We start from the raw sequence: 16,359 nt of genomic DNA, 5'->3' as shown, positions 1-16,359 counted from the left end.
AAGATGTCATTTCTTGGCAACACATTTTCACAATCTGTAAGATAAAGGGAACGCTGAGATAGTGCAATATGCATTATGTGTAAAAGTAAATCCTGGCCTATAAAGGGTGTACATAACCAGGTTGTCACGTTGCTGCTATGCAGGTAGATGCAGCTCCACTAGATAGCAATAGAGTGGAGGGAGGACTGCACACAGGAGGAGCAGACCTGCAGCGCAGCAGCGAGGCCACCACCAGGTGGCAGCGGAATAGTCAAACAAGCCGGGTTGATATTAGTCTGCAGCGCAGTACCAAAGGAATAACCAAGCACAGAGTCAGAAACAAGTCAAATGGGTCAATACCGGTCAGGAGCAGATATGTTAAAGACAAGAAACAAAACAGCAGGTCAGAGTCCAAGCCAGGTCAGGTACCAGAGAATCCAAACATGAACGAGAAACACTGAATCAGGATGGGAAGAGGGGAAAAACAGACACGGGTAAAGTCAGCAAAGCAGCAGGACGAATCAGGGTATGCAGAGTCAGCTACGCACACTGTTGGCAGAAGCTATAACTGACACCGCCTGCAGGATGCAGTGGAGCTAAATAGCAAACCTGAACCCAGAATAAGGCAAAGCAAAGTTAATCCTTGACATGATCAGCCCGGGAAAAGGGCAGACGGGACTCAAAACCCGGCCTGGATCATGACACAGGTAATTACTCTGGGGTCCATCAAGATGAGGGTCCAATGTGACACAGAGGTTGCTCTTCATTAGCAGCAACGAAGAAGATCAGGTACATTGAAACTGGCCAGATTGCTTATTTCTTATAGTCAGGAGTTTGCTATTCCAATCACTACTATTTTAGTTAGCCTGGATTGTATTGTGAAACATTGTAGCAAATAATCAGCAAAGGATCAGGATAGGAGAGTCTTGTGCTGCTGAGAATTAAAAGGGTTGGGCACTGCTCGGACAACCCTTTCTGAATCCATATGTTGTCTGAAGTAAAATAATAACACCTATTTTCTCCTCCGGTGTAGGCACTGCCTCTCCTGGGGATTGCATGACATTTTTATGTCAAGCGATCATTGCGGACAATCAGTGATGGATTCACTCTCATCTCATCTCTTACGAATGTAATTTACTTCCGGAGGATGTGAAACCTGCGACTGCTATCTCATTTCTTTAGGATGGTATGATTGGTCTGAAGACGGGGAGATTGAAGCCAGCGCTGATTGTCCACAGGGATTGCGTGACATAACAATGATATGCAATCCCAGGGAGAGCTAGTGCCATTGGAACAGTGCATGCACCAGAAGTGAGTATAAGTGTTATTATTTTTCAAGGGGGAAACATCGGGATTCATAAAGGGTTGTCCAAGAAGTAGAAAAATCCCCTTTAATTAAGGTCCCAGAGGAGTGTCTACCGTAGACTGAATACAAATGCAACACACTGTCAGCTGTGACAAGTATTTCATCCATCCATCCAATAGGTCGGAAATTAAGCTAAGTTTGTCAAAAATAAAAAAACTAACTGTCTTACATGCTTCGCAGCACATTTATTACATGTTTTAGACATTTTTTTTTACATTACAAGGCAAAGGATGTAGTTTTCCGGGGGGAACGGGAGTGATAACATGACAAAGTCAACTAATAAAGATGTAAACAGTCTAAACATCCATGAAATGTGTAAAACAGCATTGACCACTCTAATAAATATGGTTAAATTTTGCATCTGGGTAAAAATTGACAACATTGATAAATATAACACAGAATGTTACCAGTGACAGAATGCAAAGATTTTGAACAAAATCAGCATTGTTCTGTTCTGTTCATCAGGGGAAATTTCCTGCCTTGTTCTCTGCATGGTTGAATCTTCAATTCATGTTCTGTTCATGTTGGACCCTCATTCCCTCTACATGAATAGCTCTCCCCTTTCCTATTCTATTCATTCAAGTTTCCTCCCTGCCCTGTTCTCAACATAGATGCAACTTCCTTGTCCTGTTATTTTCATCAGCAGAACCTTCCTGTCTTGTTCTGATTTGGGATGTAACCTCCCTTTTCTGATCATGGATGTAACCTCCCATTTCTGCACATTTGGCCTGTGCTCTTCATGGGCGTAGCTTACCTGTTCTATTTCATTCAATGGTGGACTCTTCCTGCCCTGTTCTCACTGTAGATGTAGCTTCTTCTTTTCTCCATTAGACACTAGCTGTCTTGTTTTTCTCATGGATGTAACCTTCCTGTTCTGTTCATAGGCTTGACCTCTTTGTCCTATGCTCTTCATGGGTGGAGCTTCCCTTTTCTATTCTATTCATTGGTGTTCCCCCATGCTCTGTTCTCATTGTAGAAGTGGCTTTCCTTTCCTGTTCTTTTCATCATTAGACACTGTCTTGTTTTTCTGATGGATGTAACCTTCCTGTTCTGCTCATGGGTGTAACCTTTTTGGCATGTCCTCTTCAGGGGTACAGCTTCCCTCCTCTATTCTTTTTATTGGTGAATCGTCGATGCTCCGCTATCATTATAGTTGGAGCTGCCCATCCGTGTTTTTCATAATTAAACACTAACAGACATCTTTTTCTCATGGATGTAACCATCCTGTTCTGTTCATTGGTTTAACCTCTTAGACCTGTGCTCTTCATGGGTGGAGTTTGCCTCTTCTATGCAATTCATCAGTGGACCCACCATGTTCTATCTTCATTATAGATGTAGCTTTCACTCCCTGTTCTTTTCATCATTAGACACTAAATGCCTTGTTTTTCTCATGGATGTAACCTTCCTGTTGTGTTAATGGGTGTAACCTTTTTTACCTCTTCATGGGTGGAACTTCCCTGTTCTATTCTATTCATGGATGACTCCAACCTGCTCTACCCTCATTATACTTGGAGCTTCCCTTCTCTCTTCTTTTCATTAGCAGGCACTGTCTTGTTTTTCTCATTGATGTAACCTCCCTCTTCTGTTCATGAGTGTAACCCCTTTTGGCCTCTGCTCTTCATGGGTGGAGCTCCCTGTTCTATTCTATTCATGGGTGATTAATACCTGCTCTACTCTCATTATAATTGGAGCCTCCCTTCTCTGTTCTTTTCATCAGTAGACACTAACTGTCTTGTTTTTCTCAAGGATGTAACCTTCCTGTTCTGTTTATGGGTGTAACCCCTTTTGGCCTCTGCTCTTCATGGGTGGAGTTCCCTGTTCTATTCTATTCATGGGTGATTAATACCTGCTCTACTCTCATTATAATTGGAGCTTCCCTTCTCTGTTCTTTTCATTAGCAGACACTAACTGTCTTGCTTTTCTCTTGGATGTAACCTTCCTGTTCTGTTTATGGGTGTAACCCCTTTTGGCCTCTGCTCTTCACGGGTCGAGCTCGATGTTCTATTCTATTCATGGGTGGACCTTCCATGTTCTATGCTCATTATAGTTCGAGCTTCCCTTTCCCGTTCTTTTCAGTAATAGACTATCTTGATTTTCTTATGGACATAAAATCCCTGCTTGTGGGTGCAAGCCCCTCTGTCCTGTGTTCTTCCTGGTTAGAACTGTTGTTCTATTTATTTGATTGACAGATGTACATAGGAAGCTATTTAGTGGACTTCTCTCTTGAAATAGCATGCTAATAGCAATGGCTATTCAGTTTCTATGCTCAGACTGGTTGACTGTCCTATTATTAAAATATTCATACTAATTCAAGTGACCCCAGTATGAGTGAACATTATGGGATTGTCATTCAGCTACTAAGCTTACACTTTACACATATACAGTGGGGCAAAAAAGTATTTAGTCAGTCAGCAATAGTGCAAGTTCCACCACTTAAAAAGATGAGAGGCGTCTGTAATTTACATCATAGGTAGACCTCAACTATGGGAGACAAACTGAGAAAAAAAAATCCAGAAAATCACATTGTCTGTTTTTTTAACATTTTATTTGCATATTATGGTGGAAAATAAGTATTTGGTCAGAAACAAAATTTCATCTCAATACTTTGTAATATATCCTTTGTTGGCAATGACAGAGGTCAAACGTTTTCTGTAAGTCTACACAAGGTTGCCACACACTGTTGTTGGTATGTTGGCCCATTTCTCCATGCAGATCTCCTCTAGAGCAGTGATGTTTTTGGCTTTTCGCTTGGCAACACGGACTTTCAACTCCCTCCAAAGGTTTTCTATAGGGTTGAGATCTGGAGACTGGCTAGGCCACTCCAGGACCTTGAAATGCTTCTTACGAAGCCACTCCTTCGTTGCCCTGGCGGTGTGCTTTGGATCATTGTCATGTTGAAAGACCCAGCCACGTTTCATCTTCAATGCCCTTGCTGATGGAAGGAGGTTTGCACTCAAAATCTCACGATACATGGCCCCATTCATTCTTTCATGTACCCGGATCAGTCGTCCTGGCCCCTTTGCAGAGAAACAGCCCCAAAGCATGATGTTTCCACCACCATGCTTTACAGTAGGTATGGTGTTTGATGGATGCAACTCAGTATTCTTTTTCCTCCAAACACGACAAGTTGTGTTTCTACCAAACATTTCCAGTTTGGTTTCATCAGACCATAGGACATTCTCCCCAAACTCCTCAGGATCATCCAAATGCTCCCTAGCAAACTTCAGACGGGCCCGGACATGTACTGGCCTAAGCAGTGGGACACGTCTGGCACTGCAGGATCTGAGTCCATGGTGGCGTAGTGTGTTACTTATGGTAGGCCTTGTGTTATGAAAGGCAATTCAGAATCACAATGGACATGGAGGTCAGAGCACATACAGTGAACTGACAATAACCCAAAATAATAGAACGAGCTCTGAGACGTGGGAACTCTGCAGACCGCAATCCATAAGCCTATCAAACCACACTAAAGGTAGCCGTGGAGCGCTCCTGACCAGAACCTAGGCGCCTCGTCACAGCCTGAGAAACTAGCTAATCCTGAAGATAGAAAAATAAGCCTACCTTGCCTCAGAGAAATTCCCCAAAGGAAAAGGCAGCCCCCCACATATAATGACTGTGAGTAAGATGAAAACACAAACATAGAGATGAAACAGATTTAGCAAAGTGAGGCCCGACTAGCTGAACAGAACGAGGATAGGGAAGATAACTTTGCGGTCAGCACAAAAACCTATAAAAAACCACGCAGAGGGGACAAAAAGACCCTCCGCACCGACTAACGGTACGGAGGTGGTCCCTCTGCGTCTCAGAGCTTCCAGCAGGCGAGAAAAACCAATAAAGCAAGCTGGACAGAAAAATAGCAACAAAATAACATAAGCAAAACTTAGCTTTGCAGAGCAGCAGGCCACAGGAATGATCCAGGGAAAAAACAAGTCCCACACTGAAACATTGACAGGAAGCATAGATCAAAGCATCAGGTGGAGTTAAGTAGAGAAGAAGCTAACGAGCTCACCAGATCACCTGAGGGAGGAAACTCAGAAGCTGCAGTACCACTTTCCTCCACAAACGGAAGATCCCAGAGAGAATCAGCCGAAGTACCACTTGTGACCACAGGAGTGAACTCTGCCACAGAATTCACAACAGTACCCCCCCCTTTGAGGAGGGGTCACCGAACCCTCACCAGAGCCCCCAGGCCAACCAGGATGAGCCACATGAAAGGCACGAACAAGATCGGGAGCATGGACATCAGAGGCAAAAACCCAGGAATTATCCTCCTGAGCATAACCCTTCCATTTAACCAGATACTGGAGTTTCCGTCTTGAAACACGAGAATCCAAAATCTTCTCCACAATATACTCCAATTCCCCCTCCACCAAAACCGGGGCAGGAGGCTCAACAGATGGAACCATAGGTGCCACGTATCTCCGCAACAATGACCTATGGAATACGTTATGTATGGAAAAAGAATCTGGAAGGGTCAGACGAAAAGACACAGGATTAAGAACCCCAGAAATCCTATACGGACCAATAAAACGAGGTTTAAACTTAGGAGAGGAAACCTTCATAGGAATATGACGAGAAGATAACCAAACCAGATCCCCAACACGAAGTCGGGGACCCATACGGCGTCTGCGATTAGCGAAAAGTTGAGCCTTCTCCTGGGACAAGGTCAAATTGTCCACTACCTGAGTCCAAATCTGCTGCAACCTGTCCACCACAGTATCCACACCAGGACAGTCCGAAGACTCAACCTGTCCAGAAGAGAAACGAGGATGGAACCCAGAATTGCAGAAAAACGGTGAAACCAAGGTAGCCGAGCTGGCCCGATTATTAAGGGCGAACTCAGCCAAAGGCAAAAAGGACACCCAGTCATCCTGATCAGCAGAAACAAAGCACCTCAGATATGTTTCCAAGGTCTGATTGGTTCGTCTGGCCATTAGTCTGAGGATGGAAAGCCGAGGAAAAAGACAAGTCAATGTCCATCCTACCACAAAAGGCTCGCCAAAACCTCGAAACAAACTGGGAACCTCTGTCAGAAACAATATTCTCTGGAATGCCATGCAAACGAACCACATGCTGGAAGAACAAAGGCACCAAATCAGAGGAGGAAGGCAATTTAGACAAGGGTACCAGATGGACCATCTTAGAAAAGCGATCACAGACCACCCAAATGACTGACATCTTTTGAGAAACGGGAAGGTCAGAAATAAAATCCATAGAGATATGTGTCCAAGGCCTCTTCGGGACCGGCAAGGGCAAAAGCAACCCACTGGCACGAGAACAGCAGGGCTTAGCCTGAGCACAAATCCCACAGGACTGCACAAAAGCACGCACATCCCGCGACAGAGAGGGCCACCAAAAGGATCTAGCCACTAACTCTCTGGTATCAAAGATTCCAGGATGACCAGCCAACACCAAACAATGAAGTTCAGAGATAACTTTATTCGTCCACCTATCAGGGACAAACAGCTTCTCCGCTGGGCAACGATCAGGTTTATTAGCCTGAAATTTTTGCAGCACCCGCCGCAAATCAGGGGAGAAGGCAGACACAATTACTCCTTCCTTGAGGATACCCGCCGGCTCAGATAAACCCAGAGAGTCGGGTACAAAACTCCTAGACAGAGCATCCGCCTTCACATTTTTAGAGCCCGGAAGGTACGAAATCACAAAGTCAAAACGGGCAAAAAACAACGACCAACGAGCTTGTCTAGGATTCAAGCGCTTGGCAGACTCGAGATAAGTCAAGTTCTTATGATCAGTCAATACCACCACGCGATGCTTAGCTCCTTCAAGCCAATGACGCCACTCCTCGAATGCCCACTTCATGGCCAGCAACTCTCGGTTGCCCACATCATAATTACGCTCAGCAGGCGAAAACTTCCTGGAAAAGAAAGCGCATGATTTCATCACTGAGCAACCAGAACCTCTCTGCGACAAAACAGCCCCTGCTCCAATCTCAGAAGCATCAACCTCGACCTGGAACGGAAGAGAAACATCTGGTTGACACAACACAGGGGCAGAAGAAAAACGATGCTTCAACTCTTGAAAAGCTTCCACAGCAGCAGAAGACCAATTGACCACATCAGCACCCTTTTTGGTCAAATCGGTCAATGGTTTAGCAATACTAGATAATTGCAGATGAAGCGACGATAAAAATTAGCAAAGCCCAGGAACTTTTGCAGACTTTTCAGAGATGTCGGCTGAGTCCAATCATGGATGGCCTGGACCTTAACAGGATCCATCTCGATAGTAGAAGGGGAAAAGATGAACCCCAAAAATGAAACCTTCTGCACACCAAAGAGACACTTTGATCCCTTCACAAACAAAGAATTAGCACACAGGACCTGAAAAACCGTTCTGACCTGCTTCACATGAGACTCCCAATCATCCGAGAAGATCAAAATGTCATCCAAGTACACAATCAGGAATTTATCCAGGTACTCTCGGAAGATGTCATGCATAAAGGACTGAAACACTGATGGAGCATTGGCAAGTCCGAACGGCATCACGAGATACTCAAAATGACCCTCGGGCGTATTAAATGCAGTTTTCCATTCATCACCTTGCTTAATTCGCACCAGATTATACGCACCACGAAGATCTATCTTTGTGAACCAACTAGCCCCCTTAATCCGAGCAAACAGATCAGATAACAATGGCAAGGGGTACTGAAATTTAACCGTGATCTTATTAAGAAGGCGATAATCTATACAAGGTCTCAGCGAACCATCCTTCTTGGCTACAAAAAAGAACCCTGCCCCTAATGACGACGATGACGGGCGAATATGCCCCTTCTCCAGGGATTCCTTCACATAACTGCGCATAGCGGTGTGCTCAGGCACGGACAAATTAAACAATCGACCTTTTGGGAATTTACTACCAGGAATCAAATTGATAGCACAATCACAATCCCTATGCGGAGGTAGGGTATTGGACTTGGGCTCATCAAATACATCCCGGTAATCAGACAAGAACTCTGGGACCTCAGAAGGAGTGGATGACGAAATTGACAGAAATGGAACATCACCATGTACCCCCTGACAACCCCAGCTGGACACCGACATGGATTTCCAATCTAATACTGGATTATGGGCTTGTAGCCATGGCAACCCCAACACGACCACATCATGCAGATTATGCAACACCAGAAAGCGAATAACCTCCTGATGTGCAGGAGCCATGCACATGGTCAGCTGGGTCCAGTATTGAGGCTTATTCTTGGCCAAAGGCGTAGCATCAATTCCTCTCAATGGAATAGGACACTGCAAGGGCTCCAAGAAAAACCCACAACGCTTAGCATATTCCAAGACCATCAAATTCAGGGCAGCGCCTGAATCCACAAATGCCATGACAGAATATGATGACAAAGAGCAAATCAAGGTAACGAACAGAAGAAATTTTGACTGTACAGTACCAATGGTGGCAGACCTAGCGAACCGCTTAGTGCGCTTAGGACAATCAGAGATAGCATGAGTGGAATCACCACAGTAGAAACACAGACCATTCAGACGTCTATGTTCTTGCAGTTCAACTCTGGTCAAGGTCCTATCACACTGCATAGGCTCAGGTTTAAGCTCAGGTAATACCGCCAAATGGTGCACAGGTTTACGCTCACGCAAGCGTCGACCGATCTGAATGGCCAAAGACATAGACTCATTCAAACCAGCAGGCATAGGAAATCCCACCATGACATCCTTAAGGGCTTCAGAGAGACCCTTTCTGAATATTGCTGCCAGCGCAGATTCATTCCATTGAGTGAGCACTGACCACTTTCTAAATTTCTGACAATATACCTCTATCTCATCCTGAGCCTGACAAAGAGCCAGCAAATTTTTTTCTGCCTGATCCACTGAATTAGGCTCATCGTACAGCAACCCAAGCGCCAGGAAAAACGCATCGATATTACTCAATGCAGGATCTCCCGGCGCAAGGGAAAACGCCCAGTCCTGAGGGTCGCTGCGCAAAAAAGAAATGATGATCCTAACCTGTTGAATTGGGTCACCAGAAGAGCGAGGTTTCAAAGCCAGAAATAGTTTACAATTATTTTTGAAACTCAGAAATTTAGTTCTATCTCCAAAAAACAAATCTGGAATAGGAATTCTCGGTTCAAGCAAAGAATTCTAGACCACAAAATCTTGAATATTTTGAACTCTTGCCGTGAGCTGATCCACACATGAAGACAGACCTTTAATGTCCATTGCTACACCTGTGTCCTGAACCACCCAAATGTCTAGGGGAAAAAAAAGACAAAACACAGTGCAAAGAAAAAAAAATGGTCTCAGAACTTCTTTTTTCCCTCTATTGAGAATTATTAGCACTTTTGGCTTCCTGTACTGTTATGAAAGGCAATTCAGAATCACAATGGACATGGAGGTCAGAGCACATACAGTGAACTGACAATAACCCAAAATAATAGAACGAGCTCTGAGACGTGGGAACTCTGCAGACCGCAATCCCTAAGCCTATCAAACCACACTAAAGGTAGCCGTGGAGCGCTCCTGACCAGAACCTAGGCGCCTCGTCACAGCCTGAGAAACTAGCTAATCCTGAAGATAGAAAAATAAGCCTACCTTGCCTCAGAGAAATTCCCCAAAGGAAAAGGCAGCCCCCCACATATAATGACTGTGAGTAAGATGAAAACACAAACATAGAGATGAAACAGATTTAGCAAAGTGAGGCCCGACTAGCTGAACAGAACGAGGATAGGGAAGATAACTTTGCGGTCAGCACAAAAACCTATAAAAAACCACGCAGAGGGGACAAAAAGACCCTCCGCACCGACTAACGGTACGGAGGTGGTCCCTCTGCGTCTCAGAGCTTCCAGCAGGCGAGAAAAACCAATAAAGCAAGCTGGACAGAAAAATAGCAACAAAATAACATAAGCAAAACTTAGCTTTGCAGAGCAGCAGGCCACAGGAATGATCCAGGAAAAAAACAAGTCCCACACTGAAACATTGACAGGAAGCATAGATCAAAGCATCAGGTGGAGTTAAGTGGAGAAGAAGCTAACGAGCTCACCAGATCACCTGAGGGAGGAAACTCAGAAGCTGCAGTACCACTTTCCTCCACAAACGGAAGATCCCAGAGAGAATCAGCCGAAGTACCACTTGTGACCACAGGAGTGAACTCTGCCACAGAATTCACAACAGCCTTGTTACATTGGTCCCAGCTCTCTGCAGTTCATTCACTACGTCCCCCCGCGTGGTTCTGGGATTTTTGCTCACCGTTCTTGTGATCATTCTGACCCCACGGGGTGGGATTTTGCGTGGAGCCCCAGATCGAGGGAGATTATCAGTGGTCTTGTATGTCTTCCATTTTCTAATTATTGCTCCCACTGTTGATTTCTTCACTCCAAGCTGGTTGGCTATTGCAGATTCAGTCTTCCCAGCCTGGTGCAGGGCTACAATTTTGTTTCTGGTGTCCTTTGACAGCTCTTTGGTCTTCACCATAGTGGAGTTTGGAGTCAGACTGTTTGAGGGTGTGCACAGGTGTCTTTTTATACTGATAACAAGTTTAAACAGGTGCCATTACTACAGGTAATGAGTGGAGGAAAGAGGAGACTCTTAAAGAAGAAGTTACAGGTCTGTGAGAGCCAGAAATCTTGATTGTTTGTTTCTGACCAAATACTTATTTTCCACCATAATATGCAAATAAATCGTTAAAAAAACAGACAATGTGATTTTCTGGATTTTTTTTTCTCAGTTTGTCTCCCATAGTTGAGGTCTACCTATGATGTAAATTACAGACGCCTCTCATCTTTTTGCTGACTGACTAAATACTTTTTTGCCCCACTGTATACTGTCTATAATCAATACATTGGGATTTCCTTCTTCTAAACCCTTCCAGATACACACAGCTCCATTCCTTGAATGATCTTTCAGATCGTTATGTGACTCAAGATTTTGTCTTAGGTTTTGAGCCAACGATTGAGAAGAGCACCCAGGAGAATGTGACTGAAGAATTGGAATCACTCGAACACAGCTGTGCTTGTGTCAGTCCCAGCAGATCTATGCCGAGACGTTCCCCGACATTGTTGTACATCAGGGTAATTAAGAATTTAAATCACTTTATATCACTGCAGCTTTTTACTATTGAAAATTTGCAGGAATGAAATGTTTTTGTAGTATTACACCGTAATATTGTCTGATTCAATTACAACACAGACTAAATCACAAGATGCCGAACTGGATATGTTACAAATCGTTACACCGGGGATGAGTATTGAAGCTGCTGCCCAAATATAAAGATACAGATGGATTTCTCAATGTTGTCTGATTGTTTGGCTTTTTTTTCCCAGACTGGTATAAGATATAAGATAACAATTAGCTGTTTTCTTTTGTGATAATCGTACAAAATGTTTGCCGCCATTTTGGACATTGCAGAAGATTGTATCAGCCAAAGAAGGATTATATAATCTCAAGTGATCGTCTCAATAGTGCCTTGCAAACATCATATCACATGATATAGCACAGCCAATCAGGATGCATTACTATAGACTGTATAAAAGCCAAAGCAGGGAATGCAACAGCCAATTTAAGGTGAATCTGGATAGTGAGAGAGAGTCACCGGGAAATTGAGCTAGACAGTCATAAAAGACCGAAAAAATCAAATCTATAACAAAATTCAGCGAATTTGAGCTTCAAAAAAATCTCCAGTGGTCATGTCATGGCCATTACCCAACAGTGATAAAAGATCAGCGGAGAAGAGCTACCGGTGATCCTAACATTATTAGAAAAACAGTTTCCAAGGATGAGATACCCAGTGAATGTGATCTTTTTATAGGTCAGAGATACATCTTAGAAGACCACATTGGTGACCACTGCTGGTTTCCAGGAGGACCGAATGGCAAAGAGTGATCAAAGTCCTTTGGTACATCTTGTAGATTGCTAAGCAAGTAATCATAGATACTATGCTTTCATCTTGCAAATCATTGGTGGTCCGAGACCACAGATATCATCAACGTATTCTGCTTGCACCAACAGTAATAAAATGAAGAAATACATAAAAAGCGTCTTACCAGCAACCAGCACTTTAGATGTCCGACTAATAATTGCACCAACCCCATCTAACGATGCTTCACACTGATAGGAGCCTTCATCGGGCCGGTGATGCCGTGAATGTACCACAGTCTGTATTATCAAGGATCCATTGCTCTGTTGTTGTCTTCTGTCATCTATTGCTAGATTTAGGTACACTCCATCCTTTTTCCACTTGATGATCGGGGACCCTCGATCTGAGCCAGCAGAGCAATTTAACACCACATAACTCCCCCTCATGGTGACTACATCTACGGGCTCAGAGATGAACCACAATGACGTGAAAGTCTTTACTTGTGAGCCTGAAACAAAAAACAGAAAAAATAGAAAGGTCAATTCCTATTAACTTGGTTTTCCACTTGGCCATCTAAAGGCCTGATAAGCTAAATATTGATGAGCCCCAAAAGCACAGTGTTTGATTGATCTATCAAGACGTATTAAAATATCAGTATTCCTTTCAAATGCATCAATCTATAAAAGGGAAATGGACAAAGTAGTGCAGAGTCTATCCTTGTGTCGGTCACTCTTGTAGAATCCCCCTTTGTAGAGGCTACTACATCGAGTCCACCCTTCGAGAGTTCAGTCTTGTAAAGTCCAACCTTGTAGACTCCAAATCTGTAGTTTATACATTGTAACGATCACCATTACAGACCAACCTTGTAGAGTCCACCTTGTAGAGTACAACCCTGTAAACTCCAATCTTGAGCGTCTACTCTTATAGCGTCCACCTTGTATAGTGTAACCTTGTAGAGTGCACAGCTATAGAGTCCAACCCTATAAAGTCCAACTCTGTAGTCTATACATTGTAACGTTCTCCATTGCAGAGTCCACCTAGCACAGACCAACCTTGTATAGAGTCCACACCTGTAGAGTCCAACCCTGTAAGGTTCAACTCTGAAAGTCTACACTTATAGAGTCCACATTGTATACTGTAACCTTGGAGAGTCCAATCTTGGAGAGTCCAACCCTGCAGTGTATACATTGTGACTTTCACAATTGTAGAGTCCACCTAGCAGAGTCCAACCTTATAGAGTCCACAATTGTAGAGTCCAAACCTTTAAAGTCCAACCTTCTAGAGTCTACTCTTATAGCGTCCCCCTTGTATAGTGTAACCTTGTACACTCCAACTCTGTAGTGTATACATTTTAACGTTCACCATTGCAGTGTCCACCTAGCACAGACCAAACTTGTATAGAGTCCACACCTGTAGAGTCCAACCCTGTAAAGTGCAACCTGAGAGTCTACTCTTATAGAGTCCACCTTGTATACTGTAACCTTGGAGAGTCTAACCTTGGAGAGTCCAACCCTGTAGTGTATACATTGTGAGTTTCACAATTGTAGAGTCCACCTAGCATAGTCCAACCTTGTAGAGTCCACACTTGTAGAGTCCAACCCTGTAAAGTCCAACCTTGTAGAGTCTACTCTTATAGCGTTCTCCTTGTACAGTGTAACCTTGTACACTCCAACTCTGCAGTGTATACATTGTACACCATTACAGCGTCCACCTACCACAGACCAACTTTGTATAGAGTCCACACTTGTAAAGTTCAACCCTGTAAAGTCCAAACTTGAGCGTCTACTCTTATAGCGTCCTCCTTGTGCAGTATAACCTTGGAGAGTTCAACCCTGTAGTGTATACATTGTGAGTTTCACAATTGTAGAGACCACCTAGCATAGTCCAACCTTGTCGAGTCCAACTTATAAAGTCCACCCTTGTAGAGTCCATTTTGTAAAGTCCAACTTATGCAGTTAACCTTTCTATAGTCCTCCTTGTATAGTTAAATCTTGTAGAGTCCACACTGGTAGAATCCACATTTCGGAGTATAGCAGCTGCAGTCACGTCCCAGCTGGGGAGCCACAAATTCAAGACAACTACTCTATAGGGTTCCTCTTACGTACACACAGTAGAATGCATAGATATATCACTGTATGTTCGTTAAAAGGCTTGCAAAATGCCAAACACCACATTTTCTGGTACTTATAATGTATTTCAGCCATAAGAAAAACATAAACAAGTATAATTGCCTCTCCGAGCTCCGTTGAGTACCGCGCACACGACAACGGAACATTTTATAGGCTACAATAGGGCTGTTTATTTCATGTACACAGGACACCTGCTTCCTAGGAGGCTATTTAGCGATGTAATAAACTAATTTGTACTTTAGACTTTCATCTTGTTTCTGTTCTTTGCACTCTCAACCAAGAGAACACTTTTAACATTTGCATGAATTAGCATAATGGCATAATAATTAAACAGTGTGCTTTTTAAAGGACAAAGAAAGCACTCCAATCAATCTTAATTATTCACAGCAGGAAAGTAAAAAAAAAAAAAATCGTCACAACACTTATGGGGGACAAATAATAGACACAAACACGTCCACCGCGCCTCCGAGACAGTGATGTAAACCGATCATCAAGGCGCAGAAAGCCGCAAATTACAAACAGACTAATAAGTAAATATCAATTATCTTGTTGGGACAAAATTACAGTACAGTAACGAGAGGAGCATTGTACACCGTGATTAGCAACTGTCTTGGCATCACTGCCAGCGCCTCATAACGTCGCGATGGGCTTCAGCCTGAGCCACAAATCTATACAATGTCACCCGGAATCCAGCTGACGAAATAAAGATTATGGTAATATATTCTTGTACATAGGAGCAGTATTATAGTAGTTATATTCTTGTACATAGGGGCAGTATTATAGTAGTTATATTCTTGTACATAGGGGCAGTATTATAGTAGTTATATTCTTGTACATAGGGGCAGTATTATAGTAGTTATATTCTTGTACATAGGGGGCAGTATTATAGTAGTTATATTCTTGTACATAGGGGACAGTATTATAGTAGTTATATTCGTGTACATAGGGGCAGTATTATAGTAGGTAAATACTTGTACATAGGGGCAGTATTATAGTAGTTAAATTCTTGTACATAGGGGCAGTATTATAGCAGTTATATTCTTGTACATAGGAGCAGTATTTTAGTAGTTATATTCTTGTACATAGGAGCAGTATTATAGTAGTTATATTCTTGTACATATGAGCAGTATTATAGTAGTTATATTCTTGTACATATGAGCAGTATTATAGTAGTTATATTCTTGCACATAGGAGCAGTATTATAGTAGTTATATTCTTGTACATAGGAGCAGTATTATAGTAGTTATATTCTTGTACATAGGGGCAGTATTATAGTTGTTATATTCTTGTACACGGGGGCAGTATTATAGTAGTTATATTCTTGTACATATGAGCAGTATTATAGTAGTTATATTCTTGTACATATGAGCAGTATTATAGTAGTTATATTCTTGTACATATGAGCAGTATTATAGTAGTTATATTCTTGTACATAGGAGCAGTATTATAGTAGTTATATTCTTGTACATAGGAGCAGTATTATAGTAGTTATATTCTTGTACATAGGGGGCAGTATTATAGTAGTTATATTCTTGTACATAGGGGCAGTATTATAGTAGTTATATTCTTGTACACAGGGGCAGTATTATAGTAGTTATATTCTTGTACATACAGTTAGGGCCAGAAATATTTGGACAGTGACACAAGTTTTGTTATTTTAGCTGTTTACAAAAACATGTTCAGAAATACAATTATATATATAATATGGGCTGAAAGTGCACACTCCCAGCTGCAATATGATAGTTTCCACATCCAAATCGGAGAAAGGGTTTAGGAATCATAGCTCTGTAATGCATAGCGTCCTCTTTTTCAAGGGACCAAAAGTAATTGGACAATGGACTCTAAGGGCTGCAATTAACTCTGAAGGCGTCTCCCTCGTTAACCTGTAATCAATGAAGTAGTTAAAAGGTCAGGGGTGGATTCCAGGTGTGTGGTTTTGCATTTGGAAGCTGTTGCTGTGAGCAGACAACATGCGGTCAAAGGAACTCTCAATTGAGGTGAAGCAGAACATCCTGAGGCTGAAAAAAAAGAAAAAATCCATCAGAGAGATAGCAGACA

The 16,359-nt window shown here is 42.7% G+C and overlaps 1 protein-coding gene across 1 annotated transcript in view; it reads right to left on the bottom strand.

The window, feature by feature from the left end:
* DCC (DCC netrin 1 receptor) overlaps positions 1-16,359 on the bottom strand; it is a 1,008,503-nt gene that overhangs the window by 654,837 nt on the left and 337,307 nt on the right. The window contains exon 2 of the mRNA XM_069745998.1: positions 12,360-12,680. Coding sequence (XP_069602099.1) covers positions 12,360-12,680 — 321 coding nt within the window. The remainder of the gene's footprint in view (positions 1-12,359; positions 12,681-16,359) is intronic.

This window comes from Ranitomeya imitator, chromosome 1 (assembly GCF_032444005.1).
Source record: "Ranitomeya imitator isolate aRanImi1 chromosome 1, aRanImi1.pri, whole genome shotgun sequence".
Taxonomy (NCBI): domain Eukaryota; kingdom Metazoa; phylum Chordata; class Amphibia; order Anura; family Dendrobatidae; genus Ranitomeya; species Ranitomeya imitator.
Note: the sequence above shows the minus strand (reverse complement) of the source record. Positions and strands in the feature narration are given on the sequence as shown.